At 32.1% G+C, this 22,797-nt stretch overlaps 1 protein-coding gene across 1 annotated transcript; it reads right to left on the bottom strand.

Moving 5' to 3' along the window:
• Positions 1–977: 977 nt before the first annotated feature.
• On the bottom strand, positions 978–21,508 carry LOC139495964 (uncharacterized). Its single transcript, XM_071284392.1, has 20 exons — positions 21,137–21,508; positions 19,925–20,047; positions 19,128–19,289; positions 18,419–18,485; positions 17,599–17,681; positions 16,263–16,448; positions 14,107–14,325; positions 13,715–13,840; positions 12,229–12,393; positions 11,508–11,629; positions 10,263–10,422; positions 8,707–8,783; positions 8,062–8,215; positions 7,477–7,646; positions 6,816–6,927; positions 6,273–6,471; positions 5,817–5,886; positions 5,093–5,322; positions 3,511–3,646; positions 978–2,497 (listed from the first exon to the last, which is right to left on the bottom strand). Exons 1-20 carry the CDS (start codon positions 21,336–21,338, stop codon positions 2,288–2,290), a joined length of 2,973 nt encoding a protein of 990 aa, XP_071140493.1. The 5' UTR covers positions 21,339–21,508; the 3' UTR covers positions 978–2,287.
• Between the last annotated feature and the right edge of the window lie 1,289 nt (positions 21,509–22,797).

The raw sequence follows: 22,797 nt of genomic DNA, 5'->3' as shown, positions 1-22,797 counted from the left end.
TTTACCATTTGTATTGTTTCGAAAAGAAGAGGACCATAGAATAAATGTGTAAAACCTATAGAGATATTTAATGTATTCAAAGTATTAAATTTTCAAAGAACTTATCATCTGAAAAAAGCGATTTTTACGAAGAGTTACCGATTCAAGAAAGAATTTGTCTAGGTATGCTAATTTACGGGAAAATGAAACTTACTGCATACCCCGGAAATTTAACCACATATGTGAAAATGTCAAAGCTTCGAAACGAGTCATTATATAAATACATGTTTTCGATATGGAATGAGCTACAAGCTATTTTTCTTTTTATTGGAAAAATGCCCTTAAAGAACAGAACAACTACAAAAACTGTAAACGGTAATATCGCACTACAAGTAAGATCTCATACTGCAAGCGCTAGTTCAAGTGGTCTCTTTATGTGCTTTCCAGTCTTTGTCGTTTGACTCAAATCATAAAAGAACAAAATTAGTTTAATTTCAGCACTTTTTGATTTAGCTTTTATAACAGTTGAAATTGTTCTAGTGTTAAAGATGCCACAAATTTACCATGTTTACGCTGCCAATTGATTGCAAAGTTCTAAATCATCTTTTAATTTGTCGATCACAATGTGTATCGGTAGTTCCTAAGTTAAAAATCAGCTATTTTGTTGGTCTATGGTTTAAAAAATTTAAAAATCAATTACTAACAATTAAAATCACAAAAATAATAAGCTCCGATGAAAATTCAAGAAGGAAGTCTTTAATCAAATGGCAAAATCAAAATCTCGAACACATCAAACGAATGGATAACAAGTGTCATATTCCTGACTTAGTACAGGCATTTTCTTATGGAGAAAATGGTGGGTAAAACCTGGTTATCAGTTAGCTAAACTACTCACTTGTATGACAGTCGCATCAAATTCCATTTTATTGACAACGATGTATAAACATAACATATAGACATAATAGGTAAAAATGTCAAAAATAGGGTTAAAGCAGTCATCATAGTGTTATAATATTTATTACTATAAAAACACAACAATATGTAACACAAAGCACACAAATGCATATATACAAAGCACATTAGCAAAAATTTAAGACAAGAATACAAACATTTACCATTACACAATAGCAAAATGATACAGAGCCACGTCATATGTATCAAAGAATACAAAAAGGCATATAGACAAAGCACATTAGCAAAAATGAAAGACAAGGACACATTTGTTTTACAATAGCACAATAACACAATGCCGGAAGGTAAAAGTACAGAGCCTTCAATCAATAATTTTGTGAAAAACTTTTTTCTTATCATGTTTAGATAATTTGTTGCTTTTTCAATGTGGCACGAGACAGGGACGAAGAGTGAGGGATATAAGCTGTCACCGGAAGACATTGGTATGTTGGATATAGAAAGATTTTATACCCTGCGATAGGCCACTTACATATAGAAGTTGTAATTTTTCGTCAACATGCAGTGGCGTGGCTAAGTTAAATCCTATTTTCTATTCAATTCTTTTGCATATTTCTTGTTCGTTCACCAGGTCGAAACACTGCATAACTTTTCAATTTGGTTTATTTTTAGTTACGCTCATTATGTATGAACTATTTGTTGTTGGACTTTCAACACCACACAATATTAAAGATGACACGAAATCAACCAACAAGAAACATGGTATTAAACAACAAAATACAGGGTATTTAACAACAAAATACAAGAATCAACCAACAAACACTCAGCTATAACTAAAATTACGATAAGACTATAAAGTAATGATTTTTTTTAAACTTATATATTTATTCAATTGTATTGCAGAAAGATTATACATGCGATATATATGTAACTTTAATTTGGAACAATACAATATCACAGTAAATGTAGACTTTAGATATACAGCCTACACCAGACAGTAAAATAACATATGCAAAACATTAGTCAAAAGGTATCCTTTAATCAATACTTATGTAAATTAACATTAAACAAAGTTGGAAATCTTAAGAAAATGACTGTAATGTGGGAATACTGAAAATTAAGAAATTGGTGCGTGCATTTATAATTGCGATTTTTTAAGAATAGATAAAATTAGATAAAATGAATACAGATGTATGAATCCAACTAGTTCGCATTATTCACAATAATAAAAAAAAATCGCAATCATTTATTTCTTACTTCACAGTAGCTCAAAGCTATTGCTTGCATTGATTGAAATTTTCAAAAAGGAAGATTACAATTGCCGTTAAACATTATTATATTAATTACTATTACTGTTTACATCAGTGTATATATCACAAGCAATTTTTGTATTCAATCATTATTCAGTGATAGATAATCCTTTTATTTTAGCAATCATTTCAGCGTTGAATTTTTCTTTCATTGTAGTATCTGACTTGGCTTCAGATCTGACCAGTGCGTCTTTCGACTGAATATGATGCATTCGTAAAACAGTTGCGCTAATAACTGCAATTATGACAACTACTACGCACACTGTCATTATAATAATTATTGTGTAGATATCTGTTCCCTGAAAGTAAAAAACGAAGGGAAATCATAGGTATATGTGGAATACATGTAGGAAATATGACTGCTTGAACTTTCCATGTCCAGCAGAAAAAGAAATTTTAAAAAATAAAAATGAACGACATCATTATCAACTGGGGTACTCCCGATTGATAGTTCGGTCCTGCGTCAAATTTTGGTTGTGTTTTTTTTTTAAATTGTAACTTAAATGCATAACTAGTCTGATTCATTGTCACTTCTCAAATATGAATATATTGACGTATGGAGTTCTAAAATCAGTCTGTGTTTAAAGGTACGTCTGCTCGGCAATGCAGGACGTGAAAATATAAGCATTCACATTTTGTCTTGTTTATTCTAAATTCCTGCTTAGATTCAGTTTCACACTCTCTAGGGTTACATAAAAGTTGCCGTTTTCAAAGAAAAGTGTGTGCCACTTCAACTCAAGCGTCACTCATGTTATATTTACATTCCAAATTTTCAACATCATCTGCACGGGTAAAAGAAGGACAAGATTGTGTCGTCGACTTCCGATTAATGTTATGCATTGATGAAAGCCGGACAGAGTCAAACGGCTGAAATATATGATGTTCAACATGGAAATAGTAATCTACAATGTAGGATTAACAGTTTGCGATGTTATGTATTCAAACAAAGTTTGTGAATAAAAGATTAAAACCAAACATAATAGTTAAGTACGTTAAATGGTTGCAAAAACTGGTTTCACTCTTATAATTCAGTAGACAAGTTAAGACAGAGCTGATAGATTCTAGTAAAAGAAAATATGCAATGTTAATCGGATTATCAAGCAGGTCAAAGGTTTTGTCTTCCCGTTTCAGAATCTAATGCATTCATGATAATACTTTCAAAAGCGTACACCAAAACGTTGTGATTGGTTTGAAACGTTCTAAACAATGAACATTTAACGAATGACGTAATATTATTTTCATTTTTGGTGTACAAACAATAAGCTTACCCATAGTCATTTAAATTCTTAAAAGGCGAATTTCGATAACTTACCGATGACCCGGAAGGTTCAGACACAACTTCTACTGATTGAACTGACTGTCCATCACCAAAAGATAGACCACACTGTGATATAAATCCATCAACATCGATCACATTTATTGATAAGGATGGCGTGCAACAGTCTCCACTGAAAACAAATAAGTGTATGAAATTATATGTTCAAAATTGCAATTGGTTTTTTTTTGTCTTTATGCTGTGACACGTTTCATAAAATAGGCTTTAAATATTAAACTACCGTATACCTGATAAAGGCTATTTAACAAATATATTGTGAGAACAAAAATTGATATAAGACATTTTTGTCTTTACATTTATGGTATATTTTAAAATTATAAAATACAAATAACAGAACCATAACAAGAATGTGTCCCAAGTACACGGAGGCCCAACCAGCACTATCATTTTCTATGTTTAGTGGACCGTGGAAATGGGATAAAACCTCTACTTTGGTATTAAAATTAGAAAGATCATATCATAGGGAACATGTTTACGAAGTTTCACATTGATTGGATTTCAACTTCATCAAAAACTACCTAGACTAGAAACTTTAACCTAAGCGGGACGAACGGACAAACGGAAAAACGAATGAAAGGAAGGACGGACGAATGAACGGACGCACAGACCAGAAAACACAATGTCCATAAATGGGACATAAAAAAAGATTGATTGATTGACTGCTGGTGTTTAATATAACTCTGTCTATATCGTGACTTCCAAGTTTTTTTAGTGGTGAAAAAGAAGTGCTCGAGAGAACAAGCACACATCTGAGGTTTAACCACCAATCCTTACACACACCTCAATGTCGACAGGAGAGTAGTCGCTCTACTTAAATACTTATAGTGGAATGTATTTTAACTTCTAAATACATGATATCGTCATTTATACGCAATATTATTTTTTTCTAAATTTTAATCTTTTCTTTTTGGCAAAGAAGATGAGTGAACTTATCAGCAGACTTGTATAAGTTTTTTGAAATACTTATGCTTTTCTACCTCGAGAATAGATAGTTTTAGCTCTATTTGGCAAAACCTTTTCGAAATTTTGGTCCTCAATGCTCTTAAACTTCGTATTTTATTTGCCCTTTTTAACTTTTTGGTATTTGAGAGTCACTGATGAGTCTTTTGTAGACGAAACGCGCGTCTGGCGTATATACAAAAATAGTCCTTGTATCTATAATGAGTTTATTTACACCTTATATTGTTGAGGGAAAGAGTCAAGCTCAGAAAACAAATCTTTGTCACGTGACTATTAAGAATGTTGATAAAGATGGACAACATCAGGGGTGAATATACTATGTAGTGAACATCGGAAACAATGTGTTCTTATTAGCTTTGCCCATTTCTTAAAGGTTCATTTTTATCAGAAATTTTAACGCATACTTTTTAGTTTTCAAGAATTTGCTTAACTTTGTTTCTAACCAGATAGGAAAGAATGCTTACACATACATGAAAATTTACATCTTAATAAACCCCATTTTTTCTCATACGATTGTCATGCATCTTTATAAAACCCTGTTCTCAAACGAGTCAAGCATCTTTATAAAACCATTTTCTCACATGAATCGTACATTTACCTGATGTTAACAGCTATTGGTCCAGTAGATAACCTAGTAATATTAACATGAGACAATTTAACCGACATTCCAACAGTTGATGATATACTCTCTAACAGTGTCCCGGAAAATGTCACTTCAGCTGAAGCCGTCCAGTTGTACAACGAACAATTAGCTGTATTGAGCGATGCTACACCACATACTCCAGCCGTCTGTACAACAGTACAATCAGGTCTTTCTACGTCTGTTACCTAATTCAATCGAATATTCGAAGATATAATCAAAGTGAAATAAAATACTTGATAATTTGCAGAATGTTGTGAAAAAGTTCTCAAATCTGTAATGAAAAGAATGGCCTCGTATTCAACATTACTTGTAAAGGTAATTTGGAAAGTTACTTGTTTAAGTTTTGCCCCTGACTGATGCAATGTTCTTATCTTGTTGCCATCCAACTGGTTTTTTTTAACGATTTCAGTTATTAAATGTTCGTTACCAAAATGTGTCAAAGATAAATGATTTTCTCTATGTGTTTATGTGTCACTTAATGTATAGTAAATTCTTTAGCTATGGCTTTACGCCAATATCGGTCTTAGTAAAAGTTTCATATTTCTTCTTAAAATTTTAGCATTTGAAGGCAAAATAATTAAAATGGACGGACATACCAGTATAAATGTTAATGCAAGTATACTTTCCAGAAAGCTGTTTAAAAAGTTCACTGATAATATCTATAAAATTTTGAACATACCACAAGTTTCTTGGTGATACTCTGTTGAATCTTCGCAGTTGACACAATTAAAACTGATATTGTATATGAGCTGAAATAAAGGTTGACATTTTAGGGAAACATTTTATTCTGTAAGAAAGATGCGTAGAGTTTATTATGTCATATCAGGAATTCAAACCAATAAATATTTTTTAGAGACTTTGTTTTATATTAACTACCATATATATTTGTATCACTCATGAGAACTTTTTGTATTACTAAAAAAAAGTATGTCATTCATATGATATAAGATGGGATCGTCTGTATCATTCGATACGACTATTGCAAAGCCGTATTCTACTGGTATTAATTTCGATTTTGATTGAAAGAATACGGTGATAAACATAAAATATATTTGCAATAAACCATTTTGATAGACAAAAGATAGATTCAATATAACAAAAGAGGTGTAGTAGACTAACAGCCAATAACACATACAATATAACAGAGGGTGTAGTAGGCTTAACAGCAAAGGTTCCATTAGCACAATCTCCAGGTAACAGGGTATACTCTACAGATGTGATTCCTTGTACGAATGTATGGTCATCTGATATTGATACTTGATACGTATCTGTCACAGTACCGCGATTTAAAACCTCATAACCAATAAGCCTTTCCTTTCCAAGTACAACGTCATCTGAAAAAAAATTTGTTGTTATGTAGTATTGTTTGCAAGATTCTAAACATATTTAAATTTATAGCTGGTGTGTATAATAAATGGACAGTACATGAAGTCGGGCAAACAGAAGCAAAGGAAAGAAGGAATAATAAGAGTGAAGCCTGAAAACGGGCAAAACGATAGTTTCCATAGAAGGAGGTAAGCATACATTCTGCATTGTTTGTTCATATGTAGATGTTTTCAACTTTATATGTTTCCCTAAGGCAAACTTCGAACAAAACTCCTATGGAGGTATTTTGTAAACAGGCGTCCTTATCCGATTTTGTATGTTGAGACACCCCCTCTGGAGTTTACATACGTACCAGTTGATGCTTTAATAGTTAGTTCAACGCTTGTAGGTTTGTGAAATTCCGAGAGTTTCCTTGTGAATGATATCCCACTATCATCATTCCCGTATAGTTTAACTTGGAATTTCTGAAATGAATTTGATGTATTCTATATACACTGAACACTATCCAATTATCAACAAGATATACTGAATATGGTGACTCCGTTTTTTTTCCAAGAATTCCGCTAGCAGAAAATTGATGATTTATGAATTTGACAATCCATAACATATTATCACATGAAGCTTAATACAATTTATGAGGAAGGTCTCATTCGTTGTACGAATAAAACACACTCATGGGACTGTCGAACAGAGGTAGAGCGCTACACTCTTCCTTCATTGCAAGATATTTGATTAATAACATAACAATTTTAATTATACTACACCAGTGTGCATTTCGGCAAGTAAAGTCTCTTTAGTGATGTCAACATTTGAAAATAAAAAAAAATGAATCAAACCTAGGCCTGGGCTCGGAGTTATGCAAAACGGGGCAGAGTTAACTTTTTAACTTAGTAATTATGAATATTTTCAATACACAGTTCATTCTTCCAAAATTCAATTCCGTTAAAAGAGGGGGAAAGACAAGTGGTGATTTTTAGACTTAAATAAATTTTGTTATTTCAAAAAAAACTTACAACATATGGCATTCTGAAAGTTGCAGCACACAAAGTATCGACATCCCGTCGCAACTGTGAAGCCGCGTGTGACGATATAACATTTCCGGCGTTACCAGTCAATTCAATTTTGTGACATGTGCCACTTGGTCCTAAGTTATACACGGACAACTCAACAGTATAGTTGTTATCTGTTAAACAATTGGAAATATTAAAAATTAAACAAAACAAACATGTAAAAAACGACAAATACTATTTTACGGCATTTTTTACAGGCGCAGTGTTTTGATTGTTGATATTTCTCTACTTGACAGCAACAAAACATTTTGCTACGAGGATTAAAATCTTTACATCTAACAGACGTAGTTTAATAATGGCTGATGTTGTACTCTATCAATCAAATACTTTTCATGACAAGGTATGTGTGGGTGGAAACAAATTCTTTTTTCAAACCATATTCCACGAGTATGCATTCGCTTTGGCACAAATCGGTTTTTTATTATCCAACAACACAAATTGGTGAAACTGTAACAAGAATTTAGTCTTTAAGTGGAATAATGATTTATAATTTGGTAGTTATAAATATCTAAAAAAAAAAATAGTTACCCGAAATTGGACTGCTTTTCAGAGAAACCATTTCACCAGTATTTGATTTTTCCAATACTTCACTGTCAACCTTGATAGAACTCTGTGCTGTTATATTTACCTTCCAATCGCTAATTACATTCCTTCTTAGGTTTATGATACTACCAGGAGGATGCTAAATAAAACAGAATCATTATATCAATATTGACATGTGTTATTGTTGTGGATCAAATGTAACAATAAGGAGATGTAGAATGATTGTGGAATGACACAACTCTCAGCCAAAGTTCAAATGAAATTGATGTCAGCAATTATAGGTAACCAATACGGCATACAACAATGATCAAAACTCATACAGTATAGTTGAAAACTATGAAGCAATTCAACTGAGAAAAAACTAACGGCCTATTAATAAAAACGATTTATGAAAACAAATATGACAGTCATGAAGCAATGACAACCACTGATCCACATGATCCTGCATAACAGGCACATACAGAATGTATTAGTTTTGCTCTACACTTCAGCTCCTTCATGATCACTTTTTGTATGGTTTTTGCAATACTTGGTAGATTGGACATTGTTAGATGTTGACAATAAAGACGAGAACTAACTCAAAACCTGACTTAGTATAGACTCATAACAGATCAGATTTTGGTATTATACCTGGATTGACATAATTGTTTCTCCTGATGAGGTATATATTCTTGTTGACTTTCCAGATGTGAATGTCTCCAATGTACCTATAAAAAAAATCAAAATCAAAATAACAAACTCCTTAAGGTTACAGCCATAAATGACATGAACAAGTGTGAATATGAGAAAACCTGAAGTTTTGCCACTCTATAAATCATAACAATTAGTGTTTTATAAACAAATATTCTACTGGACCACGCTATCAAACCATCAAATCTGAACCAAATGGTTAAGCGAGAAAAAAATTACTGGCCCTTTCTGTTGAACTTTTTCTGGTACAAAATATTCAAAATATAGATAGAGTAGGTCAACTTTTCGATTAATTGTTTATCTGAAAATAGTTTGTTTAAGTAGGAGAATGCCATGCCATAGATAACTGAATGAGAGCTCGTCATGTTCATTTCTCGGATCAATGTGATTTGAAATGACATCAGAATGACTTTTCTCCGACAGGTAAGTTCGGCCAGATCAGTGAGAATAGTTATCAAAAGTATCAGACTTATAATTTAATACGACAGACGCTCCTTTCGTCTACATACGACTATTTAAGCTAAATATGTTCAAACTTTTGTCAAGTTGAGATTGTCTGGTATCGGTTGTGATATTCTGGAAAAATGACTTTACTTTTTGTGGCGTTAAAACATTCGTGTGACAGACACACAGTTCGTAATTCTAAAGTTATTATCTTAAAAGTCTTTAAATATCCTGAACCAAGTCAAGAATATAGCAGTTATTATATAATAGTTCGTTTCTATGTATTTTGCATTGTACTTTGTTTCTCTTGCACTTCAGTGTTCTGTTGTTTCGTTGTTTTTCTCTTAAAATTGATTTTTTTCCCTTGGTTTTAGTTTTTAACCCGGATTTGTTTTCTCTCAATAGATTTATGACTTCTGAACAGCCGTATACTACTGTTGCTTTAATTTGAGATTTTCTATCAAATAGAACTTCCAACTAGCTAAATGTCAATTATCAGGAAAAACAAAGTTTTCCTCAACCAACGAAAATGAATACCCCCAAAAATTCTCAGTATAAACAGCAATTAAAACCGATATCTCCCTGGAAAGATTCAAACTGATATTGTGATCATTTAATGAAGTTCTTGATTGTGTTCCGCAAGCGTTGGACTGTAAACGAAAATAGTTAGATTTCTGTTTTACGAAATTTATAAACACGATCAAACATTGGACACAGTCATGTTTACACCTTTGAACTAAAGAGTACAAGTGCTGTCATAGGTCAATTGTGATGAAGTGGGAGTATATGTTACTTCAGTCTGTAGCTAAATGGCACTTCGCTGTTTACACAAATACTGTCAAAATCTGACATGGTTAAAGAAGAGTGGGTCAGGTCGTTGCCCTTTGCTAGCGAAGATGCCTTCTACAAAATGGTCATGGTACTGATTTTAATTTTGACACTCAAAACACAAGTTGACTTGCATCTTGAAATTTAACTTGCTTTTAATTAATAAGAATTAATTTCAAGTGAGAAATGCACGTATAGCTAAACTTACTTCAAATATAACTTACCATTAGCATAATATATATCTACATCTGTTTCTGCAGATGACCCAGTAACACTTATCTTGAGCACTGTGATAGTACTATCAACGTTAATATTTTTTTCATTATTTTCAGTGGCAGACCAGTCAAACGAGTCTATAATAATTTCATTAGAAGGAAAGGTTTCCTATAATATAAGAGAAAGTGTTAATTATTTTCCAATTAATAACAGATATGAGAATTAAAGTTTCCAGAATTTTGTTGTAACTTAAACTCTTACAGTCTTTTTCGTTACATAATAGTTATCAAAGGTACCAGGCTTATAGTTTAAGACATAAGACTTATCAGTGACATAAAGCTATAATAACATTAGAACAAGAGGCTTTCAGAGCGACAGCAAACCGGATTTATTAACATTTATTTGTGTCCTGGCATTTTTCAATATCATAAGAACCATACTGGTGAAAGTGAAAATCGTCAATATCAAATTCGACCTCCATTTTGTCATTAGTAACAACATATCAAAATTTGAAAAGCTTTGGTTGAATGGTTTATGAGTAAATGTAACAACATGACTGGAAACACAATTTTTAAAATCTTTCAAGAAACCATAACTCCTGAACAGAGAAAGTGAAAATCACCATTATTGAACGTGACCTTAATGTTGTCATCAGTAACAACATATTTAAATTTGAAAAGCTTAGGTTGAACGGTTCATGAGTAAATACACGGACACGACTGGAAACACCATTTTTCAATCTTTAAAAAACCATAACTCCTAAACGGTAAAAGTCAAAATCGTCATTATTGAACTTGACCTCCATTTTGTCATCGGGAACAACATATTAAAATTTTAAAAGCTTTGGTTGAACAGTTCATGAGTAAATGCACGGACACGACTAGAAACACCATTTTTCAATGTTTCAAGAACCATAACTCTGGAACGGTAAAAGTCAAAATCGTCATTATTTAACTTGGCCTCTATTTTGTTGTCAGTAACAACATATTAAAATTTTAAAAGCTTTGGTTGAACGGTTGATGAGTAAATGCACGGAGAACATTTGGCTACCGCCCGCCCGCCCGACCGACCGGCCGCCCGCCATACATCCCCAAATCAATAACCGACATTTTTGTCACAAAAATCCGGTTAAAAACTACAGGCCATGGACTTAAATATTCTTTATCTTTACAAACTTTACATGGTTCTTTATACTGAATTTATAGTGAAAGATGTAGCTTTGTTCGAAATAACTAAACAGAAGAAGATGTTACCCCTATAACAGTTTCTAGGACGTTGCCAATGTTTTCTTTGTCTGTTTCGTGGACATTTCCACCTGTTGCTTCTGCTATTTGTTGGAAAAATGACAATGAAGATGCAGACCGTTCAGGCCGATCTAAAATATCAGAATAAGTTCATTTAACATAAATGCAGACTTAACACATTATTTTCAATTATGTCAAAGGTCAAGGATAAGTTTAAATTTTTATATTTATTGATGACATCTTTTAATGACATGAAATATCTCGGAACACTATTTTGTGTAAATTTGCCGTCCATAAAACTTTAAAAGTTTATTCGATTAACAAGAGTTTTCCGACATTCGGGCATATATAGCCAACGCTTAAGCCACTTTTGGCAGCATGTTTTGAATTTTTCTTGTTTGGCCTTTTTTTAACGCCTCTGATGAATCATGTGAGGATAAAACTCGTGAGTTTTATGTACAGAGGCAAACTTTGCTTGAGTATTCAGAACGATATCACGTATTCTTCTTTGTCTTGTGCCTGCGATAAACCAAGTAAGGAAACCTGAGCATAAATATACAGGAATTGGACATTCTTATACTATGTGTTTTGACTCTGAAATGCTTGATAATGGTAATTAAGATGGTTGAAATGCACATGACGGTATAAATAAATACCTTTAATTATTTTGCGAAAACAGAATGAAGCAGTTACAGTTTGCCTGTTTAATTTGTATCATAACTATACCAACCTAATGATGATCGTTTTCTGCGCGTACACTGACCCGTAATAACTGACGTCACTTGTATATTCTTTGCTCTGGCTGCATCTATGACTTCTTGAAAGCGATCAGCATCTTTTGCATCTGCATCCGTGAATACATACAGAGGCGAGTTATCTCTCATCAGTGCTATTGCTGTGCAAATGAGAAAATACTATTATTTTCACTTGTGTGATGTCACCTACCAGATACACATTTTACAAATTTAGAATTACCCAATAACATGAATAATCATGTGGGATATTATTGACAGAAAAGCATTGGCAAACTACAATTATTGTCTTGAGATACATTCTTTACTTTACGAGCGTAGACGAGGTTCAAACCGTCGATAATCTGTATCGATGTTCTGAGGAATATCACACATATTACAATTCGCAGAACATACGAAATATGAAAAGAAATAAACAAGAAACCCGTATACAACATTTACCGAATAAAAGGAGAGAAGTTAAGGGGTTCTGTAAATGAAAATTAGTAAATTGTGAAAATTACGCTGGAAGAGACAATGAAACAAACAAAAATTAAGGAACATTAAGAATTATTCAAGGACAATTTGTTACACTATGAATGACAACTCCTATATAAGATACTGTTTTATACAAGAGTTAATATTGTCCCATAATTAGGGAATTTTATGAAAGGATAGTCCTGCCTAATAACATGATTTAAGTCTCGGGTGAAAGAGTATGTGTATCATACTTTAAGCCCATAAATGGTGATATTTGCAGGTTCAATCCACCATTTTCTACATTTGAAAATGCGTGTAACAAGTTAGGAATATAACAGTTGTTGTCCATTCAATTAATATGTTTCAAAATTTGATTTTGCCATTTGATTAGGGACTTTCGGTTTTGAATTTTCCTCAGAGTTCAGTATTTTTGTGAATTTACTTTTTGTTTCACAGTTAACAAATCTATTTGAAATAAAAATGATACAGGTTTATTTATCAAAAATTAAACAAAAAATTAAAAAGATGGACAATTGGAATGATGCCTGCTGTCTTCAATGAAAGATATATTTGAAGTTCCAAATAGCCGCCTCTTTGGATAAGATGTTAATTCAATTTACACATAATAGCAACAACAGATTCCAGTATACGGAAGAGACGCCTTGTATTCTTCTTTTTGTCAAGTTATTAAAAAGGATGTGATACAATTGCTAACGAGATAACAATTCTACTGAGTGCAGTAAGCAAATGACGTAAGCAACATGATTTCGCCGACGGCATTCAACAATGAGCTAAACCTTTACCGTATAGCCAGTAAAGAGGCAACGACATGACAAATGCATCACATTTCAAACGAAAACACCATATATCATGACGTTCGATTGCCGGTTTGAAATAGTCACCACTCGTTTCTGTCTAACATTTTAGCAAGATAGACTTCTACTGCAGATTACGTAAAGTGTAATTTAGACCGTAGTTGTTTTATAATTGATGTTTATATGATACCTGCTAACATCCCTGCTATTGCATATTCCGGACAGTCTCGATTATCTCCACTTTCTGCCTCAATTGCTTGAACTTTATTAATCATGACATACCCATCAACGTATCTATGAGCGTAGTTCCAGCTTACTGAAAAGAAAAATTTGTTAACACAAAGTTAAAATTACAACAAGATACTGACCAGGACCGAAAAATATATATTTATAAAAAAAAATGGAATCCAAAAAAGTTTATTCATAACCAATTATATTGATTATCACACAACGATAAGGATAGTCCAAATTATTAAATTAAAAGACGTTTTAACTACACATTTGGACAACTAAATGGACAGAAAGTTGTCAAACAGACCTTTTTCCGTTTTTAAAAAACATAATTCTAAAAAACACTCCTACCTGGATCATGAAACAAAGATAAAACATAATCAGCAGGTTCATTGGCAGACCCGACAGTGGATGTTAACAGCTCTAAAATTTGTGTTTTGACAGCTTCAATATCATCTGCCATAGAACCAGTATAGTCTATTGCAATAGCTAGAGTCATGTCCTTCCGTCTTTTCACATGAAATATATCTTCAAATAATGTTGATCCAATTGTATTTAACATTCCAGTTCCTTGATCAAAACGAAAAGGGATAATTCATATTATTATACATTTGAATGTCCAAAGATGGCTCGAGATCAGAACAACTGCTTTAGTAGGAAAGGAAGTATATGCGTAAGTACCAATCGATGAAAGGTAAGCTGGGATAATGAATTTTTTAGACTGAAACCTAATGAACCCTTCTCATTACCTGCACCTATCTTGCTCAATTGGATTGTTAGCATCAATAAAATAAGGAAAGTTACAAAAAATATAATGCAGCATTGATATTTTAGATTTACATCTTATTCATATTTTTTGGTGTCAACCAAAACAATGGTGCTTCTTTGCTTTGTTCTTGTGTGTTTAAACGAACGAAAAATATGAATTTAAAGTAAATTTGACTTCAACGAAACTGCCTTAAAAAAACCAACATTAGTGTTATAAAATAAATTAAGCACTAAATCTATCCGAAGGTACAAAACTGTCAAGTAATATGTCAGTGAGATCTTCAGCGATATCTTGCCAACATAATTTCCGTAAAGTTATAACGATAGACAACTTTTGATGGGATTGTTTTACTATTGAGTCCTATCACAATACCGCAAGGCCAGTTCTGAGTAAAATATGACTTAAACATGTTGCTAAAAAAACTATTTAGTGTCGAATAACTTATCCTAGACCTTATTATTTGGACTTCTAGTAATTTGTGTGTTCTATCGGCTGCTGTCTAATTAACATTTATATGTGCATACCCATCACAGACCTTGCTATGCGGACTATTCTAGTATTTTGGGTGTGCTATCGGTAGCTTTCTTATTAACGTTTGTATATTCATATCCTGTAAAATCGAAATGCTATAACCGTCCCAACGGTTTAAAATGCTACACAAACATTTCAAAGAAAATCTCTATTCACTAACATCAAGGAGGGGCGAAAGATACTAGAGTGACATTGAAACTCACAGATCGAAATAAACTGAAAACGCCATTGCTTAAAAAAAGAAAAACAGACAAATGATAGTACACAAGATATAACATTGAAAACTAAAGACGTCATAAGCAGCACGAACCCCACCAATTGATTTTTCTAGTGATGGTTACTATTTTTACTGTTTGCATATATATTGGATTTACAATAGCACAGTGACTTCATCATTGGTCTAGCTTATTGCTCAAATCTGCATGATTTTGGACAGTATGACTGTTTCCTTGATTAAAGATGAATAAGTGATTTATTGCATTTCTGAGACTGTTTTAACAAATACCAAAATATGGATATTGTTTGATTAAATTTGTTAATGTAGCTATATAAACGTGATACATGAGATGATTCTGTTTAGGAAATTTTGTATATAGGAATGTATTAGAAATTTTGATTCCATACTTGCAGAAAAATAAATCTGGTTAGGTGACACTATTGTTTATCTTTATTTTTGTCTTAAAGCATATTATAAAACCTATCTTCTCGTATTCTATTTCAAGATGTCTTATTATAATCTTCTTTTCATTCAGACAAACATGAATTTTTTATGAACGATCTATGTAAAATTGCAGCACTTGTAGCTTGAAAAATAGCAGGATGACACTTATTTTTTATTATATTGTTGAAAAAAGCATGGTAATATCTACATTTCAGAAAAGTATAAGAAACTCTATGAGTAGAAATATATAGTTTGGTCTTCCTTTACTGCATGGAAGTGATCAAAATGAGGCTATATCACTGACCATCAGCTACGAGGAAGTTCTCAGTTTTTATTAATGATCTATGTAAAATTGGAGGACTTTAGCTTGAAATATAGCAAGGTGACGATTCCATTTTTTATTATATTTTTGAAACAAGCATGGAAATATCTACATTTTGACAAAGTATGACAAGTATGTTTATGGAAATAGATATTGCTGACCTACCTTAAACTGGACATTTGAAATCCTTTCTAAAGTGATTTAAATGAGGCAATCGCTCTTACCATTAGCTATCAGGAAGTTCTCTGTAGCCTGGACAGCGGCCGTATATGCTTGTTCATGTAAATGAAAATGTGGTGACCATTCAGGAGTATGGGAATCCTTATTGATGCCACATCTGGCCACAAGCTTCCTGCTGTCATCGTCAGGACCTCCATGACTACATTTACCAGTTGGTGAACCTATTGCCTCTAAAGTAAAAAAGATATCCGTTTTAAAACTGTTTACATACTAGAATTTAGTATCTTTTATTTCAATTTTAAAATTAAAGCAATTTACTTTCATGTAAAAATAAGAAATGTAGATTGATTACCACTGAACTAGCTCTACATCAGATACTAAATGATATAAAAGTTCACAAAATTAAGTAATTGTATGGCCCTGAACAATGAGAGAAACCTATATTTCATAATCAGCTTTAATAGGCTTTGAAATGAGATCTGTAAAACCATTCAACCGAGAAAATTAACAGTCTGATTTGTATACAAAACAATGAACGAAAAATATACAGCAACAAACAGGGGCGTAAAGGGTGGTTTCTGCACGGAAGAACGCAAAATAAAATTGCCATTTCACGATGAACAAACAATTAAAAATTACTTCGCATGTTGATTTTGTTACCGATTTTACGAAACACGGTGAATAACGAACTTTTGTACGGCTGCACGTGAAATATAAATGGCAAAACATGTTGCACGAAAATAACCCTTTACCATTCTCAACAAACGATAACCCCTTAATTAAAGGCTTCTGACTTTGGACATGCACTTACAAAAAATGTGGCAGGTTAAACTAGTTTGTTAGCACCAAACACTTCCCAAAACCTTGTGGTTTAACACAAGAACAAAGTATAAAATTCCGTTTAAAGGTCTGAACTCATCAAAACAACATCTAAGAAAAACACAGACAGGATGTGGCAAGGTACTAGTATGTATATATCCCACAACAATTAAGTATGTATATAATACATTAAGGGTGGATAGGGATTCGTTTACTAGTATTGGTTATATACTATTTCTATATTTTCAATTTTTTTTGGGCCCAATATCTTATTTCCTTAAAAATAAGCACCCTATTATTCTCTATGTATTATTATAATCTATTCTGTAAACCGCATCTAGATCCTCCAAAATAAAATAATATGATTTCATATAACAATAAATCCTCGGATGCAGCACGTCTCCGGGTGCGGGATTTTCTCGCTGTATGGAAGATTCATCGTTGGCTTCCGGCTGTTTTCTGCTCTTTGGTCGGGTTGCATTCCCCATTTCCATTCTCAATTTTATTCTTTGTTTTGCGTTTTTCACTGAATTTTTAAAAAGTTATCAAAAGGTTACCTACTTGCAGGTTTGGTATTGCCTCTTCTCTGATGGTATCCACTGGTCAGCTTACCGGTCACTATAATGTTGTTCTTACATTCAGAACTAAAACAATATTAATGATTCAATGAACAAAGGCAAAATATGGGATGTACTTAAAAGTTATCAAAGGCACCTGGCTTATAATTTAATAAGCCAGTGGAACGTTTCGTCTACACTTAAAAGTGTTTCACAAAAAAAAAGGGCACAAAAAAGGATCTAATTCATCAACCGGTTTAGGCAACAGACACTGAAAATATTTTAGGATGGCGGAAGCTAATATTTACACATTTGATCCTTACTAAAAAAATCTTTTATCTTTAATTTTCAAATTTTTAGTGTGGGAAATGAAAGTGGAGTGTTAAGTTTGAATTAAAAAGGAATCAGCAAAAAAAAATTTGTCACAAGTTCTGGTCGACACTGTTAGTATTCATGATTGATTTTATGCAGATACATAAAAACGAAAATAATGCTTTGAATTAAAAACAGACAGACGTTCACAATTTGTACATACTGTTAATAACCCTATTTGTTTCATATTCCTCCAATTATATTTTCTTTTAAATAATCATAAATACATTTTCTTTCATACTAATTTCAAATTAATTGTCGAAATATGAGACTAGAAAATTACATATAAGGCAGATTCGCATTTAATCTAGGTAAAAAAACATATGAGTTATACTCAAATTATTTCATTTCTTTAGGGTAATAGTAATCGATAATCTATATATCAACTTCAATTTAACATTTAAACCCCGTACTTCCTTGTCTATCTCTTTCTGAAAAGACTTTGTACATACTTGTAATCCGCATTATCTAGACAGGTGTCTTCTTCCAACGCCGCTACATCCATTAAAGTATTTATTCCTATGATATGATGAAAATGATCATGTGTCTTGTAACTCGGGGTAATACAGTATCATATTTAACAAAATTAACAAATTAACTATTTCTTAATAAAAGTATTTAACTAGGATCGATAAAATATATTTGACAACTTTCTGATGCATTTACGACCGTTATTTTACTGGCATGTTAATATATATAAAAAAAACATACATCTGATTAGTTTAAAGAACATGCGTCAGACTCACTCAGTTTTCATATTTTCACATATTATTAACCTTAATTGATATAGTGACATATGCAAGTGGTGTATCACTACCACTCATGACATAGAAAAAGGTCATCGGTGCTAACTTCCATGAGGATCGGTTAATTAGTCTGTTCCGATGAAAAATAGTACAATCATATTGATTATATGTTGTGCATCAAAATTCCCTTTAAGATCAACAAGCAATCAATGGTTTAAAGCCGAGACTTTGATATTCGGTTCTCCTCTATTACATTCTGCCAAATTGATTACAAATGTTTCCTCAAAATGTTCAGGAAACAGATACATGAGTTTAATTTGTCTTATTTTTAAGGGTGAGGTGAGGGGTAGGGATCCTGTCTCTTTTTACTTATATCTTATATATTCTTTTTCTCATATTTATTTACCATGTTTACCAAAATCTTCATACACAATTCCACCCTTCATTTCAACCCAGTTAGTATTACTATAGAATGATTGTATAGTATACAGGCATTCTCCCAGCTGTGTTATGAATTCGTTGGTGTCATGTTTTCGATCACTCAATTTCTGTTTACAAGATTTCACGAAGTTATGTGCTGAAATCAAAACAAAGTGTGTGTGAAATGACATTCAACACCTGTCATGATATAAAGTAATAAGGATGTTGAAATTGTGCAAAAATATAGATAATAAAATTTCCAATGATCTTTAACTAAAGGTGAAAAACCACTTGTAAAACTATCGAGTTTCCTTCTTAAGTCGTATGATGTAAGACTGGAGATAACATTTCATGGTTTATAATTACATGAATTAAGTAATGTAGAAATGTATGTTGTTGTGTTTTAAATCGTGACCGACATATTAAGATCTTTTTTTAAAGTATGTCTGGTATAAACTCCGAAGATAGCTTGTGTTTTAACGAATTTTATTTCTTATATGCCGCTAAGATTCATTTTAATTGATTATAGTTATGCAGGAAACCGTAGTACCACATTCAACTCTATTACTAATTTTAAAGAAATAGAGTTTTAGTGCACAATAGGAAAGAAGTGTATGTTGTGGTTGGTGTGTTCCTTTTAATTGGCAATCAGAAAAGATCCTGTTTTAGTATTAAAGAACCAAAACAATTAAAGATACTAATCAAAATTTATAAGAATTTAATATATGTAAAATTACTATCTTCATTATTTTCGAATTCTATGATAACAATATTAACTCATATACAATTTACCGAGATCGATTTGATCGGCGTGACAGTGAATATAAGCTATATCCTTCTTGTTCTCCTGTGTATCAGCAACTGCCTTTCTCAATGCAATTACTTTCGTCAGCATTGTATCCTTGCCATTAGTATCTTAAACAATATTGGTATACTTTAAATGCATGGAATGTCAAAACACATGTTAGACCCCGCCACTGTGTGTGCCTGTCAGAAGTCAGCAGTCAGAAGGCTCTGATCTTCGTTAGTCTTGAATGATTTTTTTTTTTTATATTTCAGTTAATTCATATATTTTGGAGTCTAGTGTGATGTCAAATTTGACTGAACTAGTACTCATTTTTGTTTAACATGTTTAAGGGACCGCTGAAGCCCGCCTTCTGGTGCGGGATTTTCTCGTTATGAGAACCCATTGGTTTTGTATATAGGATGAATTTGTCATATTCCGATTAAATATTGTTGAGTATTATAATATATAGTAAAATAAGTTTCATCGCACCTTTATTGAACTATGGAGAGGTGGAGTTAAATACTTGCAATTTGGGTAAAAAATTTTCCCCTCACAATGAAGATCAGAAATTGAATAATTTTAGTGAATCTATAGATCAAGCAATCATTCTAGTACTTGTCTTAAGATCTAAGATCGTCAACATCATTATGAGTGGAATAAGAGGATATGTGTTGAATATGCCAATGAGACAAAAACGGAATGGCAGATATTTATACTGGGGCAATCTTACATTCTTCGACAACAGACAGGTGTCTATATAATGTATAATCATCTCAGCAAATTACAGTGAATTAAATTATTAGAAATAATCAAGATCTGCAATCAATTCCAAATTCTCTAAATAACAAATAATATTCGGCCAACGAAAACATAGGATGAGTTAGGTCAAAAAAGTTAAGCTTCAAACATACGTACCTCTGATTACTGTTGATCTTTACCGGTGCATTATTTGTTTTATTCTATCATTTTACATCTGTTTCTTCATATACTGTTTACTTCTTTTTAACTTTTACATGGTTTAGTCATAAGTGTATAGTGTATCTGATTAGATGAAGATTAGAGAAAAAAAGATGTGTACATAATAGAAATCATAGTGTATACTACGTAGTTCTTAATTCTCGCTGTTATATTTAATCTATGTATTGAATAGTATATACTTGAACAATGGATAAACTTGATTGATTTGGATACTAACGACAAACTTAATATTATCTTACCTTCACTAAAAAAATCGTCAATAGATCCAGATCCTTTGTTTGATTTGATATACTTGTCAATTGCTCTTAATGTTCCAGCAGCTGTTATATCTAAGTGTGTCTTCGTCATCCCGTTCCCATCTCGAATTGTTCTGGCAAAGAAACCATATGACAGTTCGAAACATATTGAAAAAGTTAATATCAAAATACTAAAAGAATTCATTGTAAAGGACAAATCGTATAGATCTCTTTTTAACTTTTTGAGATTATACACAACATAGTATTGCTATTTACTCTGTGTTAAATAAGTATTCGTGTGCAATTACTTCAACCTACTTTATGAAAGCTAATTATGTACTAAGTGTCGTCAGATATCATTCCAGTCGTTATATACATTGAGGGGGTTCAGACAGATTTAATATCACTTCCTAATTCATTATTATTTTCTGTTTAAAACATTGGAAAATCTCAGTGTTCAAGATTCAATAAATCAATTAATATATTAAATTAAAGGTAGATAAAACAGGTTTTTATGCAATGGCAAAATGCACACATGCTTTTAAACGTTTACCATGTTTATTTTATACATATGTATTGTATGTTACAGGCATTTTCTAAATTTAGGTATTTTATAAAATGCCGGAAAGATTCAGTCGTTATACATAATGACTAATTATTCTAGGCATTTTACAAAATGCCTGAAAAAATTGAAACATGTGATGGGCATTTTACAAAATGCCTAAAATTAATTTATAGAATGAAATTTAAAACAAAAACACCAATTGAAAGCGCTGAACACCGGAGCAGTTGTATTTATGATAATTATTGAAAAAAAAGAAGCGTTGAAATAATCAAAAATAAATTTTACTAAACGATTTCAAATTAACTCGACAAACACAGAACTCGACAATTATTTATAATTTCTCAAAATGTTTAGATGAAAGAACTGATTTCAATATTTGTCCTTTTTTCAAATACATTGATTGACGCAAAAATCCGGTTTTAGCACTTTGATCACATTTAGAGAAACCTGGATATCACAAATTAATCCCTTCCATTAATTTACCATCACACATGCATATCTTCTTTTCCACATGTTCCCTGAAGATTCTGAGGACATTATTCATGTTATCATGATTTAATTTAGTTTGACTTATATCTTTTAGCTAATAGCGCTAGCTTTTAATGGACTGAACTCAGTAAATAAGATCTGTCCATAACGGGTGATGCATATATAACTATTTTACTTAAGCAGTGAATATGAAGATACTCATATATTGTTGTCAAAACATTAATTTGGCATCTAATTTAAAATGATCATAACATAGGGAACATGTGTACTAAGTTTAAAGTTGATTGGACTTCAACTTTATCAAAAACTATCTTGACCAAAAACTTTCACCTGAAGCGGGACGAACGGACGGACGGACGAACGAACGGACGCACAGACTAAAAAACATAATGCCCCTCTACTTTCGTAGGTGGAGCATAAAAAAAGGCCAATCAAAGTACGAAGTTGTAGAGAATTGAGGACCAACATTACTAAAAGTTTTGCCAAACAAAGCTAAGGTTGTCTATTCCTTAGGTAGAAACTTCTTTTGTTTTATCTATCCTTTTTTCATTATTCAGTTTTGTTTTCTCTTTCGAGATTTTACATTATAATATAAGTTCACATTAGTATT

The sequence above is a fragment of the Mytilus edulis genome, chromosome 11 (genome assembly GCF_963676685.1).
Source record: "Mytilus edulis chromosome 11, xbMytEdul2.2, whole genome shotgun sequence".
Lineage (NCBI taxonomy): Eukaryota > Metazoa > Mollusca > Bivalvia > Mytilida > Mytilidae > Mytilus > Mytilus edulis.
This window is presented reverse-complemented; position numbering and strand designations above follow the sequence as displayed.